Source organism: Tachypleus tridentatus, chromosome 13 (assembly GCF_004210375.1).
Source record: "Tachypleus tridentatus isolate NWPU-2018 chromosome 13, ASM421037v1, whole genome shotgun sequence".
Classification (NCBI taxonomy): Eukaryota; Metazoa; Arthropoda; class Merostomata; order Xiphosura; family Limulidae; genus Tachypleus; species Tachypleus tridentatus.
Window position 1 is genome coordinate 96,695,146 of NC_134837.1, and position 19,317 is coordinate 96,714,462.

At 31.8% G+C, this 19,317-nt stretch overlaps 1 protein-coding gene across 1 annotated transcript in view; it reads right to left on the bottom strand.

Moving 5' to 3' along the window:
* The window catches only part of LOC143237458 (cuticlin-1-like), a 43,016-nt gene that overhangs the window by 12,374 nt on the left and 11,325 nt on the right, over positions 1 to 19,317 (bottom strand). Inside the window, exons 4-5 of the mRNA XM_076476731.1 lie at positions 2,599 to 2,804; positions 1,748 to 1,884 (exon numbers count right to left, since the gene is read on the bottom strand). Coding sequence (XP_076332846.1) covers positions 1,748 to 1,884; positions 2,599 to 2,804 — 343 coding nt within the window. The remainder of the gene's footprint in view (positions 1 to 1,747; positions 1,885 to 2,598; positions 2,805 to 19,317) is intronic.

A 19,317-nucleotide genomic window follows, 5' to 3' on the forward strand; every position in this document is an offset into this window, starting at 1 on the left:
AATAATTTTACAACAAAGATGGCGTTCCAAGAGTAGATCGTGATTTTTGATTCTGTTTTCTCAGTAGACGAAAGACTACACAATAAAAATTTATGCTTTTCTCACCACATTTATCGAAATCTGGTTCTTAGCGTCGTAAATTCTCAAACCCAGGGAGCGAGACTCTCGGAAATCAGTTCATATATGCATAATTACAATTTAATAAACTACTGCATTAAATGAATGAATAATTTTGCGGTTTTAATTAATCATCCTTTTAATTGTCGCTTTATGGTTATGTTTGTTTTGAATTTCGCGCAAAGCTACACGAGGGCTATCTGCGCTAGCCGTCCCTACTTTAGCAGTGTAAGACTAGAGGAAAGGCAGCTAGGCATCACCACCCACCGCACTTTTGGGCTACTCTCTTATCAACGAATAATGGGATTGACCATAACATTATAACGCCCCCACGGCTGAAAGGGCGGGCATGTCTGGGGTGATGGAGATTTTTACGGTTATGAATACGACCCTTGGTGTTTAAAAAGTCCTTACAAGATAAGGTACATTATATTATTTAAAAATTGTACCACAATACACTGAATAATGAAAATGGTTATTTTTATTTTTATCCCCTCAGTGGCTCAGCGGTATATCTGCGGACTTAGAAATATAAAAACCGGGTTTCGATATTTGTGGTGGGCAGAGCACAAATAGCCCATTGTGTAGCTTTGTGCTTAATTCAAAACAACAACAACAATTTTTTATTTTCCACTGTTTTTGATATACTCCCCACCTGTGGCATAGTTGTATATCTGTGGATTTACAACGCTAGAAACTGGGTTTAGATATCCATGATGAGCAGAGTATAGATAGTCCATTGTGTAACTTCGTATTTAACTAGGAACAACCCTTTTGATTTACTTCAAAAATTTTATAAGTTTTGAAATTTTATCAAATTACGTCATAAAAATATGTTGATTTTTTCTTTCGGAGCTATTAGAAAAATGGTATTTTGAAACGTAAGTCGAGTTTGTTTACTTGCTCCTATAAATGTGGGACTGAGCACGGTTCAGTGCTAGACTATAGACCTATGAGTCCATCCTTCATGCCCCTATAAAACATAAAAAATATCGCGTTCCGGACTTTGGGGTCGTGGATGCATAACAATAATAACATTCAAATTTCATTATGCGGTTAGACAAGAGCAGCCCTGTCCAGTAATTCAGCGGTAAGTAAGAAAGCTTATAACTCTAAATATCAAGTTTCGATTGCAGTGGTGCCTAGATAGCCCATTGTGTAGCTTTGAGATTAACAAAGAACAAACAAACAAGATTAACCCAAAGAGTTGGCGGTATATGCTGTACACTAGCTTACTTTTCTTTACTCTATTTGAAAATTATGGTTACTACGTAGTCCAGCTTCCTTTTCTCTATTATGTCATTCAAAATTAGGGTTAGAGCGTAGTCTTAGAACACGTGAATACGTGAAAACAAACAAACTACATGAAAACACCAAAGATATGAAAAGCCGGTTTCTTTCTTTATATGGGTCATATATATTGTTGTTGTTTTGTATAATGACGTCGACGAAAATGTGTTAAAACGTGAAAGCGTCCTTCAAAAAACCGAGTTATCTTATGAGGGCATTTTTATTTTCTAATAGAGAACGTCTTATATTTCTTGGTGTAATAAGTTCATTAGTTTTAAGGAAGCTCTTATAAAAAACAAAACAAAAAAAACTTACTTGTATAGAACTAGAAGGACCTTACCTAACGTTTACGTTAGAAACGATACTCTTCTGGTTTGTCTGGTACTTACAGCGCACGTGGTAACCCCGACCCTGGTTGGTCACCAACTTTCGATGTGGTTGAACAACAACTGTATTAAAATACTCTATTCCGTCAGCCTGTGGTACAAATAAATATTTAGTTAACAATCTGATTTCAGAAATGAGTTAGATGTGACAGTATGGCATTAGTCCAACATATAAATCTACAAATCTATTATAATAATTATAATATTTTGATATTGATATGGCAGAAACATTATTGTAGTTGATTTTAATAATTTTTTGCATCACAAACCTATTTTCCTTAAATGTTTTTCGTGTGTTTACTGTCGGAATTGTCAACGTATAAAATACAGATTCTTAATTCATTACCTCCTGTTTCCTGCACATGAAATTCGTGAGTTATTTTTGAACCTAGATTTTTTTAAAAATATTATTCAAAAGTTAATATTAGTATCACTTAGGGAAACATTTGTATTATATTAATTTATTTCGAAATTATATTTACAAAGACCTTAACACATATCCACAAGTGTAGAGACATGTACATATTTCAAACTGAAAATTTGGACTTAATTATCTTTAAAAGGTCTCACAGAACTAACTTTCCTCTGTCAAGAACTTACTTTTAATGTTTTGACTCTTAAATTGAAATCTAAACTTCACACTTGAACATTGATAATATAATTTGTTTAATAATGTTACCTAAAACCTAGTGTGAAAACCTTTATTTTACAAAGAGTAAAGAGTGCACGAAAACTTCTATATTTTTAGTGATTCCTTAATAATGAAACTATCAAAATAAACTTTTCATTGTGTGTGTAAACCTACCACATCTGCGCTCATGGTGTTGCAGGAGTGCAATGGTAGACTATAAGTAACCTGATTTCCAATAACTGAATACTCCATCATACAGGAGGAGTTCTTGGACAGCCCTTTGGGATAAATCATTCCGTTAAATGTGTTAGCTGTCTCTATGGTGACTTGGATGTTGTTGCTATGACAGTGAATGTTAACTCCAGGAGAAGATCCCAAATCTACAAGTGAAAGGCAGGCCGGTTATCAATTTCAATATGTATATAATTTAATTACATTCAAATCAATTAATCAAGTCTACATTTGCAAACACACACACACACAAAACAACTAGAAAAAAATCAATATAATAAGCATATATGTAAATAAAGATATCACACATATAGTGTATAACCTATGTAATAACAATCAGAAATTTAATTTGCTCTGGAAAAGTGTATACGAAGGTAATTCCATAAACCACTGTACCAACAGGCAGATTGTATTATTTACAGGTTTGGTGTTTTAGTGATAGTTCCGGTACTTTTGTGTGACTGTGCCACCTGGTGGTGAGAAATAGAAGTTTTAAAAATGGAAGTAGGAACTATAATTTCAAATGATGAAAATCGTAAAAAGAGGGGGTTAATTGATAGGTAATTTTGATGGATACAGATCTGTAGTGTGTGCAGTTTTTGGACGCGCAAATGGACAATTGCTTTTTTCTGAAGGAAGCCTAGACAAGGAAGAACATAATATGCTAACTACGCTATTATCTCCATAATATGATTCTTAGAAATTAACAGTAGTTGTTTTATCTCTTTTTGTAATTAACTGATACCTTTTCAGGAAACGTAATTCAGTCACTCTTTAAATTTAATATACTCATGTCCCACTATAAATATGCTCTTTGTGAGACTAATTTTTTGGCTGCATTCAGTGAATAAATAATCACTTTAGATTCATATTATAATGAAACTCTTGCTTGAATGATACTGGCAAAACTTTTTATTGCGCAATGTGCAACCCACAACTTTGCGAAATTTTTAATCCGTGTGCATGTAGATTTACTATAGGGATCACGATTTTACCGTTTCGCCTCCGTTTCCTTTCACTGAGAACTTTATTTTCTTCCTTTCTCAGGGTGCAGATATAACATCATGAATACCTCACACGCAGATACTGGCGCCATCTATACAGATATAATAATACTATCTGTTGTATGTCCGTGTAAATACTTCGCACTAAAATTGGTATTGGTCCATGAAGAAATACACACAAATTTTTAGTTTTGCATTTTGTGGTTTTTACGTATGTTTTTGCGGGGGAATTTTACCCTTACTTTGCTCCTGTTGATGGATCCTCACCAAATTTGGCAGGAAGGATTGATGGGTTCATGAGGAGATACATTAAAGTTTACGGTGTCACATTTTGTGTTTTGCTGTTTTTATGGGTGTTTTGGTTTGTTTTTCTTAATTATATATAAAGGAAACAACTTTATGTCTTAAGATAACCTTTCATTAATCATGAATTTACATAACTTCTGTCCAGGGGTACGGGTACTCCAGTTAGTATATATAATTATAAACCTATAAATCAGCGCTCAGTTATTTCAGATATGTTATTACTTAGATTTTGCTGAAAACGCTTTAGCATTACAAAACAGATTCCAGTCGTTAGAATAGTGAAACACGGAATACTGACAAAAAATGAAGTTTTGACCTTATTCTCTGGCTAAACAAAGCGTTATGGATACTTTTACTTTTGTTTAAAAAACACCTCTGATGGAAACAGCCTACATATGATTTCACTGGCATTTTTATTTGCATGGATTCGTTAAAAACGCTGGAAAAAACAACATTAAAATAGAAGTAGGCGATTTTAGCTTTAGTGATCTTCACAGTAATAGAACACTTTCAGATAAATAATAACACCTAAAGAGTATGCGTGTGTAACCACCTAATTATGTAACAATGGATAAAGATAGGTAGAGCGTCTTACACAGGCTCTAGTTGTTCAAACGTTAATTGATTTTCTGTAATCCATTCTCTATAAAGATGAAAATGTGGCATAAACCGAAACTATTTGAAATGGTTCTAATTTACACATTTTCATTTGAAGTGGTTGACTCTGGCAACATGTTACGGAGTAAATGTTAAATGTTGCGCAATTCACAGGATTAATAAAAAATTACATATCATCCTGAACACACACTATGTCACACAAATTATGTAGTCACGCATCCGGATGATGGTAAATATAACGCATAATTAGCCAGTAACAATGTCACATAGCCAGATGATAGTAAATCCAAAGTAGTAGTCGCACGTCTGGATGATGATAAATATAACGCATAATTAGCCACTAACAATGTCACACAGCCAGATGATAAATCTAACGCAAAGTTTGTGTTCAGCCTAGCTTAACTATTTACAATAAAATGTGAAGGAATAGTTTCCTGCTAAATACACAAATTTCATTCATTAATACAGTAGAAAGATGAGTAAACAATTATACAATGAAACGAACAGAAATCCTTAAAATAATATAAGTAAGATATTGTTTATTCTTTACTAGCGAACGTATTCTTGAAGTAATACCATAATAGAACTAAATATTACATCTATAAACATAACGTAGTAAACTCGTTATATGGAGAAGGAGACGTGGAATATGCCTTGAAGATGCCACTTGTACATCTAGCTAGCATTACAGTAACATTATTGTTGTAAAAATTACAATTATTTCAGCCAGTTATAAACATTCTTCTTGCCCCAAAAGTTTAAACGAATATAATTGTCTCATAAATTTACCAAGTCTTTCACTTTCTTTTGTTAGTTAGGCCAATAAATGATAAATAAATCTTTATTATTATTTTTTTAAATGTTAATGCCATCTATTTGTGAATGTTAGACAATCAGTAATACTCCAAGCGGTCTGCGTCACAATCATTTTGGTCATAGTGGTTACTGACGGTTGCTCTCACATGAAAACAGCACTAGAAAAAGAATACATTAATTGCACGTGTAATTCGCTCAACGATTATTTTAATCGTTTCTGATGAGTAAACACTTTCACTATCTCAAGCTATTCCACACCAGTGAACTTGCACTGATCTCGACCTATGGTTCAATGCCCTCTTTGTGCTAACTTGTGACGTAATTTCGAGTTTTAGGGTAGGTTGTTAATCCTAGTTTGCAAGTACACTGACACTATAGTTCGTCCCACAACACCTCTGCTATCACCGGTTTTCGACCTCATGGAACAACTGCAACAACTTTCACTACAACAGCGTCTGACAAAATACCACCGCCTTCCACTATATGTATCAATAATTAGGTATTTTCCTTTCAGGTTACCCATTTCGTCAGTTCCATAAGTTAAATTCATGGTTTTATTATTGGACGTGGTATCATAAGTTGTGTTGATAATTTGGAAAAATAAGTAGACATTGTACCAATTTATATGTAAGAAACTTTTTTTCTCTATATATGAAACTCCTTATTTGTCTTCTAATAAGATTGAATAAGTTGTATTAAAACAGTTTAGGATACTCAGCACATCGATGCAGCTCCTTGTTCTCACCTTCAATCAAGCTCTAGCTGACGACTACATTCAGAATACACCAATCCTCCTAACATGCATTCCATGATCTATCTAGTGTACGAGGATGACGATTTTAAAGCGCCATTTTATTAGTTCAACTGCAGAGACATCCACAATTGCTGTATTAGGCGTGTTGACCATTATGCAATTGTTGAAGAGATGCGTCATAGAAGCAATACGTATACCTGTGATTTATGTCCTTTTGCAGGGGAGGAACAATCAAAGTACGTTGCATAAATTCACCACATTTCTACTCATGGTGTTGCAGGAGTATCCTGGTTTCCAATAATATGGTACAAACTGAAAAATAAAAATAAAACAACTCGTGGACACCTTTTCCTACTACCATTTTTTCATAGGGTCTCACATAATACAAGCCACCACACTTTGCTTACCACGGATAGGGTACGATTTGTTGCACGTCTCTTTCTGAATGGTCCTGGCGCTCCAACTTGATCTATATTCCTTTGTTTTCTAATGATACTAAGTGTAAGGGATATTCCCGTGTTGGTTATTTGCTTGGTTATATTTTAACACATTTTTAACATCTGAGAGTATCAACAATATTTCGTGTTGGAAAAAGGCTATTACATATATTTTCCAAAACTAATTAATTTTCAGTGTAATTACACAACTTACATAACACTAAACAAGATCAAACTGTAGTTGTGATACATTCTGTTCCACAACGATTTTATACAGGTTGTGATTTTTACGTGACTTGCTTTTTTGCATACTCAAAATTTTTGTTAATGTAATGCATAGCAAAAACATTCAAGGACAAATCCAGTCTTTTTTACAGTTTTAGAAAACAAGAAAAACAGTTATATTTAGTGTTTCAAAACATTTACGGTTAACTAAAACAGGGTTATTTTGAAATTCAAAATTTGCTTAACCTATTTCGGCCCATAACTGTCGTTATTTGGGAAGTTGAGGATATAAATAGCACTCCTATGTCTGTTTTAACATAGTAGGCCGATGACTCCTGGTATTACGCGAAAGGCCTCGTCGGCATTGGAAATAAATAGCAGATGCATCGTAGTAACATATTACACATCCTTCTTTGCTTTCACTCACAGGTTTTTAAAACTGCAGCAATAGTTATTTCACTCGATCCGGAACAAAAAGACAAATTTGTTGATTCGTATTTTTTTTGGACAATAGTAAAGTTAATTTAAATAAAATAATAAAAAAATAATTGGTATTAAAATATCGTGTTATTCATCCTTACCTTCATTCTGATGCGCAGATGACTTAAATATCATTAATATTAATTGCAACTCGATTATTTATTCTGGTTCACATCATATTATTTGTTATTAATTAAACTGGTGATATAGATAACGCTTCTATGATACGTTTCACAGCCGACCTGAAGAACCCTGGAATCAGACGGAACGTTTCGTCAGCGATGGATATAGCAGGTCTAGTGTGATTGACATATTATAAGACATTCATCTTTGGTGTACACGTAGGTTCTAAGACAATATCATTGCTTTCACCAACAACGAGCAGACTTTAGGCACATTATTAGAAGTTTTCTCTACAACAGAATTTTATATACTTATTGATAGACAGTTAGGCTTGTCTGTAAGTAAATAAGTGGTATATAAGGAAAACGCATATGGTAAGATTGTATCACCAAAACTATTCCTCGAGAGTTTCCTACTCAATAGGTTTTCCGTTGATGACAACACGAAGGGTTAGTCTAAACTGTTGTTTGTTAACTCTCACTGTTAACGGTATTTGCTTCTGTAAATCAGTCATTAGTAAAGCGTCGAGAACTTTCTTCTTGTATTTCAAATAATTAATTCTTAGCCTTACTTATGAAGTGTCATTCGACACTGTCAATCCGATGTGCATATTTATATGACTCGAAAGTCATATTAAACTGCTATTAATCTACTATAATTATTAGAATGAATTTTATTGTATGTTAAGCACTACATAAAAAAATAAATAGTGTATTATTTGGTCGCCTAAACAACTAACAAGATACAGGAAAACAAAACACAATTTATTCTAATCTATTTGATCAACGTTTAACGGTTCATGTGAGTTTTAAAAGAAAATGAACGATACTAGTTATGCACGTGTGAAAGAATATCAGAGTTTATATATATGCATACATATTTACAGCACGCAAATCTTTTGTTGAAACTCAAGTTGTTGAAAGACGCTACAAGCAGTATCTAACAGTACTATAACCGTCAAGTTAACTAGTTGCGTGTAAAATGTTATCATATCTGAAACACGGTCATCTCCTCACGCAGTGCATACTGTGATATTATAGCTTTGTTTGTTTATTTTTGAATTTCGCGCAAAGATGCACGAGAGCTATTTGCGCTAGCCGTCCCTAATTTAGCAGTGTAAGACTAGAGAGAAGGTAGCTAGTCATCACTACCCACTGCCAACTCTTGGGCTACTCTTTTACCAACGAATAATGGGATTGACCGTAACATTATAACGCCCCACGCCTGACAGAGCGAGCATATTTGATGTGACAGGGATTCGAAACCGCCATCTTCAGATTACGAGTCGAGCGCCCTAACCAGCTGTTAATGTTTTCAAATCAGTAGGAATCTAATAAGTCGACAGAGCTAGAATAACCCACACACGCACAACATGAAAAAAAAAAAAATGTGGCATGTAATATAATGTTAAAACAACATAGCTAATTAGAAGTTTCACATTCATTATTTCATATAATATCGGTAATGTTTTCTTGATTAAAAGAATCTAAACTCTTGATCATAATAAGTGGAAATTATAAAATAAGGACAATAGTAGCGAAACGTTGAAAATTCCTGTGATGTATCATACGTTAATATTATAAAAATGATACCAAACATACTTTCTAAATCGTAAACCAGAAGTATAATTTCGAACAAAGTGCATACATGTACAATACTACAAGCCTTAGGCTTAAGAACTTCTGTAATCATTGTCTGAGATCATTTGTATCGTACATGTACAATACCACAAACTTTAGGCTTAATAACTTCTACAGGGTATTCAGAAAGTCATTGTGCAGTTTTGAAAACAGCGATAACAGCATTCATTCAGTCTATTTCAAGCCAGCAACTGATAGCGGTGTTTAGAAACAAAATAAGAAGGATCCAAGCCTGTATTGATGCCAACAGGGTTCACTTTCAACATTGTTTATAATTGTCATTCATATTTACCTCCTGTATTCTATATTGAAACATGTCTGTTAATAAATATATTAGTGCACAATGACTTTCCGAATACTCTGTACAATCATTACCAAATGGAACTGAAATAAATAACACACAAATGACAGGTTTAAGTGTGTTGTTCCATCTATAAGTTTTGACATATAAATTACACACTTTATAGAAGATAGTGAAATGTATTTTGTTATCTTAGAACGCAGAGTCTCTCTATTACATGTATTTTTAATTTATCTATCTACTAGTCGTGCATCATCAAGTATACCCGAGCTAGGGTGAGGTTAAGGTTGGCATACGGGCCATTGAGAAACATAGGTAAAATACGTACAGCAGCTGTCTTTCCATAGAGGATTCATTGACCCGCCCTTCTCAAGAACTGGGGATATTATGTCTATTATACAATTTTATTTTTGGATATTAACTAATCACTTGGCCGATAGGGTTACTAAAACATTTAAACACCTCATTTTGAAAGGCTACTCGACGAATGTTCTTCACTTGATTAGCGGTACATTTACGGACTTACACTAAAATCTGGGGTTCAATTATCTATGGTGGTTGGCTGCACCTAGCTCATTGTATAGTTTTGTGCTGAAACAAGCAAACATACTCCATGAACACAGAAAAGACTATACATATACCAAAAAGCAGTTACATTAGATTTTCAAAACAAGTTTAATCTAATATGGTACGTTTCGTTTATGTAGCTACATAGAAACATTATATTTAGGTAACAGTATTTTCGACAATAAAGAATATTAAAATAGTTTAATCTAATATGGTAAGCTTCGATACACAGAAATACCATATTTAAGTAAGAGAATTTTAGGTGTTAGAGAATATTAAAATTGCATTTTGACTCAGAACAGGAAAATATAAAATTATTGATTTCAGGATTTAAGCCTTAAATATTACTGAGATAATGAGCTATAGCTCACTCTGGTATGGGATTTACCGAGTAAGTTGGTGGTGGGACAAAGTTTCAGTTCCTGGATGCATATGAGGGTATATATTGTCTTACATTACATTCAAATCTATTCTCACTTATACGTCTTAGAGCTGTAAATTTCAAAGTTTTCAGTAAATGGCTTTTAACACTTATTGCTCAATGTTAGCTTTTAATTTGTAATGTTATTACGTTAAAAAATATTTATTTACTGGTACTGTAAAAAGGAAAAAATTATTATTCTTTGAGATAGGAAGACGAAAGTGAGAATAAGGAGACAATCCAAGGGCAGTAATGAAAGATTGAGTTTAATGCAGATTTCGAACAATAAAAAGTTTATAAAACACTTAATTAATCAAGGAATTACTGCATCCACTTTCACTATAGTAATTTTAAAAGAAAATTACATTTGTAATAAATTAAAATGTTAATATTTTGGAACTACCCTGTATATAGAACTTGAAGAGATGTGTAAAGTTTGAGGAAACAAGCATTAAAAGCCACTTCAATAATAAGGTATACGTATATATAGCATATTAGAACTTCTACAAGTAAAGAACAAGTCTTAAAAGTAAATACTTTTTTTTTTCGTTAAACCATTGGTCGATTATTTATGTTTGAGAATATGAACTAAAAGCTACTTTATTGACGTTTTACAAAGGTTCAAGAAATACCACAAAAATCTACTATTACCGTAATACAAATAGAAGGAAGTAACAAACAGTTATGACACATGGAAAAGTTTGAGCTTAACAAATCATACGGAATAAAAAGAAATAAGAGTTAAGATGGAGAAGTGATTTTATACTGTTGATACTGACTGAAACCTTTTTTATGTGTAGATCTAAAGATGGGAGTAGGAGCTTTCATATTTTTCAGGCCAAAGATACAAGTAATTTAAACTATAAATATAAATAAGCTGTTACAATAGGAACCGATAAGATCTTTCTAAATATCTGTACCACTAAAGTAGTGGTATTTCAATACATTCGATTCCTTTTTGTCTTTGTTTAAAAAGTTATGAAAAACAATTGGTCTCAACACTTGAAATAAAGAATGGGCACACTAACATTATCTAGCTACTCAAAATTACCAGCTTCCACACACTAAGTTTTACCCTAAACGCAAACAAATTTGGCAGGGGCTTAGTTTAGAGAGAAAGAAGTCTGAAGAAGTCTCTCCCCAACAGGGGTGGTCAGGAATGTTGTGGTTCCTCTTCGTGCCCTCACATGATATATTATTTAACTGTGCTTGGAAATTTGATTGTATTTAACTTTTACTTGTTTAAGGTGATGAAGTGCGGTGTGGCATTATAAAAATGACGGGTGAGAAGGGGGGGGCGAGACAAAGGCGGCACAGGAGAAGTGAGCCAGGCCGGAGCCCGAAGTCCGAAACGCAGATATCAACATAAAATGACCTGATTCAGGGCTGAGTCTTAGCCTAGTAGGGCACATTCTATCTATAGTATGTGTAACCGGGTTTCTGTGTCACTTAAAGGTCAATGAATTGAAAAATGTTAACTGTTGAAATTATTAAAAAAACAGTCCAAAACATTTTCAAAAACTGCTACAGCTTTTCAGAATAATTAAAAACATCAAAGATGACAATAATCAAAACCTCTTTTATTGTCTTACTCCAGGCCTCAAATTGTGCCTTCTCATTAGGGGTATCGGGTTTCTACGCCTTCATTGTACCCGTTTGGTGGTATTAAAAATATAGAATATCCTTTAAACACATAACTATCCTGAAGCTAGGACACTTTAATATTTGCAGAGTCAACCTAAGATTTACATTTATATGAATTAAAATAAGTTTAAAAAATGAAAAATATTAACAAGGCCCACTTTAAAACACATCTCAGAAATACAAAAAATCATTGCAAAATACTCACTATGTTAACATGAAATTTCAAATTAAATGACATAAGCTCTCTGTCTTTCATCTCGTTGTAAACAAGAGTAAGATATTTTAATTCATTCATTAACTTAATATCTTGCTCACTCATCTTTTAACTAAATTTATGATATAAATCATATTTGGAATGCGTTCCAGTTGTCATTCATTAGCGCAGCTACAATTCTCTAACTAAACCGAGTTTTAGTTATTTTTAATTCAGAGACAGAGGTTACGTCTCTTTGATTTACTTCACTACGTTTATGAATTTAAGTATGTTGCAGTGTTCCAATAGAAAAAGAAAAAATATTGTTTCCATTTATGTAGGAGAAAAAATGACCCCACGTTAAATTACTCATACCATCCGATGATATATATATGATTTAATCGCTCAATCACAATGCTTTTTGGTAATTTTGAACAGAATATCTTTCACACTTTAACCTTTTATTAAATATTTTATTTATTTGTGGTTAAACAAACATTGTTTTAATATTTATTGTATGTAATTAATAACGCACTTTTTGACACCTTTAGACTTACATATGCTATGATCTTATAATTTTAAAGTATACAGATTTAGTAATTATTTTACTATAGTTTTCTTCTTTCATTTTGCTCAAACATTTTTGGTTTACTAATGGAACATCATAAGAATATTCTTTTGGATAGTCTGAAGCATTAAATAATGTTTTCTTTCATACCTTTATACAGGTCGCTGTTTTTGTGTGGTAAATATAAGTAACATCTCAATATAAAATTACGTTGGTTTCATGAACCAATGATGAAAATTATACATTAACGTTTTCGAAATATTATAATATTCAAACCAACGTTTTCTGTTTTATTGAATATTATATTTGTTTTATTCCATGGATAATGGATAACATTTCTGTAAAATATATATATTTCTCTCTTCTTATAGTGTGGCTCAACAATGAAGTTTCGAACTTGTTTGTATCAGGACATAATTGCATATCAACCCGTCTTCTGATATTTCCATAGCCTTTCCAAATACAATAATATATATTTATATCAACACATTTTTTAAACCAACCAGTTTTTTGAAACCCTAAAACTATGAGTTTTTAAGCTTCATTTCTAATGATAAATATTGTTTACGATCTCTAAAGTGAGGAATGTAATTTTTCTTATTGTATAAAGTTGTCCTTAATTTTACCTGTTTGGTCGCTATTCTGTTTTCTGTATCTGAATGATAATCATTTAGCTTTTCATATAGTTCAAACCTGCTTCTAGAATATGTTATATTTCTGAATTATTAGGTATTTTCATATCATCAGTATATGTATCACTCTTTTAAATATTCCATACGGTAAATATTGTTTCATTTCCACCCACGCACATTATTATTATCTGGATAAGCTAAATATATAGATTCTTTATTACTACCATAATCGTTAATGTATTTATTATTTGTTTTGCCTTATCAGAATGCTAAAATCCATCTCCAAGAATACATTCCATAAGAATTAATAACATATCATTGTCATATTCAGCTAATAATTATAATTATAATTCAACATCAGTCATTCTAAACATCACATTCCGCGATATAGTACTGCGAAGAGCCAAATATGGTCTAACTTATATGTTATTGAAAATATCAGAATATCAATCTTTATATGAAAATCAGAAAATTTTTCCATGTTTTATATCTTAAACTCTTTCCAAATGTTGAGTATGCCTGTAGTTATCATCCGATATATTACTTTTGTTCATCATTACTGTAAAATGTTTATTTTAGTAGTAATTGTGTTTCATTACATTTGTGAAATATGCCCACATAATCTAATAAATAACCTTCTTTTCTTATTATAGAGAGCTTATCTTCCGATATATATTTCATTGTGTTTTGTTTTCTTGTATTTTTTAACTGAGTTTGGTTATGATTAGTTTATCACTGATAACAAATAACATTATTTCTAAATTTAAAAAAAAAATTCTTCATCAGTTAAACCTTTTACTTTCTTAATCTCATTATGTACATTTTATATTTCTCCAACATCTCCTTTAAGCATTTTCGTGGACTCAGTCTACGCATTTGGTCCTCAAAAACCTATAGGATCTTTAAAATGCTTATGAACATACTCGATATAATAAGGAAAACTCATAGGTTCGCGTTTTTTGGTTAGTATTTGTATAACTCTCAGAATGAGCTACATTACAGATATCAACATTTCTTGTTAATCATTTAAAATCAGCTTATATGAGAAAAGTAATTCTTAATTGATTATTTATCTTTTTAAGTCTATACCTGATTCCTTTAAAATCATTTCAATCATCACAGCTTCCTTTGTTTTACAGTCTTTTCAATCTAACTTATGAATAAACATACTGCAGACATTATCAAATGGACATATTTTTCATTTAAGCTTTCTTACTTGACTTTGAATTAATCAAGATAAATCTTTGATAAAACAATAATGTTCATTAGTTTAATCTCTTACATATAAAAGATTAAAATTTCGCTCTGGTTTATTTTTAGTTACACTTAAAATAAATATTAAATAAAATATAAATTAAACATAAATTAATGGATAAACATTAAATTCTTTACCACAAACGTAGACATTTACTGATTTATTCATTTTATCTTCAAAACTGGAAATATATTTTACAGCAACAGAGCTTGTAAGTCCTTCTTTAGTATGTCTCACTTGTTATGGTTTATTAAAATTATTTGCTCGTTCTGGATTACAATTTTTCCATTTAATGGATGCACATGTTTTGATGTACAATACATAAACAATTTTTATTTTTGTTTTTAGTATTAATCAGCCTTTTTATTCTACTTTTTAGGTAATTTGATGAACATTTCATTAGATTATATTTATTAATTTGAAGTTCTAAACTGATTATGTTTTCTTTGTAGGGCTAATTCAGTTCATATTTCTTCAAATCAGTCATTTCTGTTAAAAGTTTAACAGTATCTCTCCAAATTAGTCGGATCGGCATGACAACAAACATGTTTGCCCTTTTAGCCCTCAGGTCGTTATGATGTGACAGTTGATCCCACTATTCGTTGGTTAAAGAATAGCCCAAGAGTTGACGGTAGGTAGTGATGACTAGCTGCCTTCCCTCCAGTCTTACACTGTTAAATTAGGGACGCCTAGTACCTTGTGTAGCTTTGCTCGAAACTCAAAAATGAACCAAATTTTCAGTCGATTTTAAAATTATTTCAGTTTTGAAGGAAAATTTTCCTTTTTCTTCTCACTTTCGATAAATACAATGAAATTTGATATTAAGTTTTAAATTTTTTTGCGTCTTAATTCATCAATTTTAAGAACAACAGTATCTTCTGTATTAAAAAAATTTGATCATTGATATAATTATTAACATTAGAGATTAAATAAGTTTTAAAATGTCCTTCTTAGGTTATTTTCATTTCTTGGATCGTCTTCATTTTAATGTAATACTTTTTTATACTTTACTTTCAACACGAGTTTTTTTTTTAATACGTGTTGCAATACTTTCCCCATACAACACATTTTATTTGTTTCTATGAAGGTTTCTTCGGTTTAACAATCAGATCTTTATGTAACTTATGTATAACTTCTAACAAATATTTCTCTTCAAGAACCATGTTTGCAATATATCTTACATTATGTACAAAGACTTTTATTGGTTGATACACAGCCTTCTCACATAATGTGCACTAACGTTTGCAATGCCTTCGATGGTCTGTAATCGCATAGGGCATCTCATAGGGCTTCACCTTGACTGGATCCCTGGTCGTGGTTTCGGTTTTACGTCGCAAAAGGTCAATCTTACCAAGTCTGGTCTATCTGTGAAGATATCTGTATACTGACATAGTGGATCTTGTAACTCTTTCTTCTGCTTACTGACCAATTCTTCATTGCTTTTGATGCCTTTGTTTCATCTTCACCCAAAATGTTTTTAACTCTAGAAGGGTTTCACTTTTTGTGAAGCTTACCACTTCTTGTGGGTAAAGCGTTCGACTCGTAATTTGAGGATTGCGGGTTCGAATCCCAGTCGCACCAAACATGCTCGCCCTTTCAGTCGCGGGGCGTTATAATGTGACGGCCAATCCCACTATTCGTTGGTAAAAGAGTAGCCCAAGAGTTTGCGGTGGGTGGTGATTACTAGCTGCCTTCCCTCTAGTCATACACTGTTAAATTAGGGTCGGCTAGCGCAGATAATCCTCGTGTAGCTTTTTACGAAATTCAAAAAACAAATAATCAAGCAGTATATGACTGATGAAATGTCAAGGTCCATTGTCTTCTTAGCTTTAATAATTGGTTTTATAATTCCTCTAGGAATTCTCTAATGTAAAGATGGATCTTGAACAGTAGTATTCAAGTCTTTTATCAATTCTTGATTTGCAATATCGTGTTTTTTACATGCTTTATCAAACCTACTAATACTAGGATCATCTCTACCTAAACACTTTTGAAACTTTGCAAAGAGTCCACAGTTCGGAAATCCAGGTAAATATATCTCAGGGGTATTAAAGTTATCCTCATTCAGCCAACTAGATCACTTCCTTTTTTTATCATTTATATGTTAATTTAACTTTGCAAGCTTTATGTACTTCTCTCTTGAAAAGCATTTTAAAGTTTGTATGAAGACACACTCCCTTAAGTTAATTTCTTTTTAGTAAGATTTCAAGTTGAATTAATTTTTTTTTTAATCAGGATTTTTAAATTATTCATTTCTAGTAGCTATGTTTACGTAATTATCAATTACTTCAATGGTCCTGGTTCATATACTTAATGTTGCTAAACCAAAAGCAGTGAGTAAAAGATTAAAATTTATAGTGAACAAATTAATATCAGAATCAAATTATATCCTTTCCAGAATACAAATATTCTTTTTCTAAATATTCCTTCATTATTTATGATAAATTAAAATTATTTCTATATCTCATTTCATGAAGTTTTAAGAATTAATAATAAATATTTCAACAGCTTCTTATGTATATGTTTAAATTCATTAACACTCTTAGGTCTATCAATTTATCTAATGATCTGCTTTATTTTTCTATCTTAAAGTTTCTAAAAGATAAAATAATTACAGTCCCTTCTGATGTTAATTGGAATTGAATAGTAAGGCTGTAAATAGATAAAATTATTGTTGCATTTATTTTCTTTCTGTCATAAAAGCGCCAGCTATTTTATCTTGTTTATTTTCAGTTATGCAATTATTAAAGATTTTTGTTCATTGAATATAAGCTATCAACATCAGTCATATCTTTCAAGTTTTTAAAATTAATATTTATTTTTAAATTTTTTATATAATTCTATAAGTTTTTCTACATCTATATCAGCAAAGTTTATAAAGTTCTTTTGTAATGTTTCGTGGTTACATTCTTCTAAATCTGTTCCACATAAATATAGGCTATCATAGTTTAATCGATCATAGATTCAGTTTAACAACAAGTTATAAATATAGGCTATCATAGTTTAATCGATCATAGATTCAGTTTAACAACAAGTTATAAATATAGGCTATCATAGTTTAATCGATCATAGATTCAGTTTAACAACAAGTTATTATTTTTTTCCATTACCAAATGGGCCAACAATCAAAAGTCTAGATGAATATCTCGGTAGTAAACGGCTTTGATTAGGATCTTCCATCTCTTCTGGTTCTGTATGATCTTTAATCTCCATAAGTTATAGGATAGTTCATTCTAACTACAAGTTAAATTATAAGTTAGATACTTTTAGCTATAAATTTAACAATAAGTTGAAAAACACGTTCATTTGAAATAGATGGTATTATACATTTGCAAGTATTTTCCAAGAGCTGGAAAGAATGATAAAATAGTGTTATCTGCATGGCCTCCTGTTGATATTAACGGCAATATATACTTAGAAATATTGTTCCCCGGTAAAACAGTAGGAAGTTTACGAACTTACAATGCTAAAATTCGGGGCTAGATTTCATTCGTAGACACAGCAGATGGCGAAGATAGCATAGTTACTTTGCGCCATAAAACGCCAAACCCACCATAATCACAGTAGATAACTCAATGTGGCTTTGTTGTAGAAACAAACAAAGGTACAAATACGAACAATTTTTAGATTGATAAATATTTCAGAGTAATGAAAAACCAAAAGGATATAGTCAATCCCGAACTAGTTAAGTTATTATAAATTATAGTTAAGTTGTTAGGGTTATATAATTAATATGTAGAATTTGTACATTTTACATTGTTAAATAATTTGGGTTACTTTTTTGAAAGTATTACATTAACATTTTCTCGATATTGTTTCCATTTTTAACAATTATTTAATGTCTTGACCTGCTAAGTATGGTTGTATTTTTGAAGGAACGAATCCCTGACTGACCACCCATTTTTTAAACATTTTTCAGTTTAGAATTCTTTTGCATCAATTTGGCACAAAAATGCCATTCCATCCAAGTCAGCTAGAATCCTCATACCCCTAATGGGAAAGTAAAATTTGAGACCTGAGAGGCAAAACAACAACAAATTGTGATGATTGCCATTTTCTATGATTTTTAAAATCATTTTGAACTATTTTACAGTGAATTTTGGCTATTTCTGACAGAGTTTTTAGTATTTGGGGGCTAGTTTTCATGTATTTTTATGGGTTTTTTAAATGTTGACCTTTTTAAAAAAATATTGACCTCTAACTGGCGCAAAAAAAACCCATTACACATACCACTTCTACTTATTCAATCTGATCAGCTTCTATATATCTGTCGTGTCGAAAAGTTACTCCTGCTGATAAAAAATTCAAACTGGTTAGCTATTACAGACAACAAGGCTTGGTGTGTTAACCTGATAACTATCCATAGCAGTTCTCAGGAACCACGAGTGAATTACTTTTCAAAACCTCAAACCACCCAGATACCATACACACCTGTAGTGTCAACGGAAAAGCTACTCTTACTAAAACACTTTCTAAGTTTTTTGTAGTCACACACCTCTAGTTGTTAACTTACCACTCAAGTAAAAACTAAAACAAAAAAAAAACACACTTTTCTACTACTAAATAGTATCCAAATTTGTTTTTGAAGCTTTTGATACATAATATACATAGCACAAATTACTGATGTTAAAGTCATCATGGTGCTTTACGTAAGACTTACACAATCATGTTTTCATCA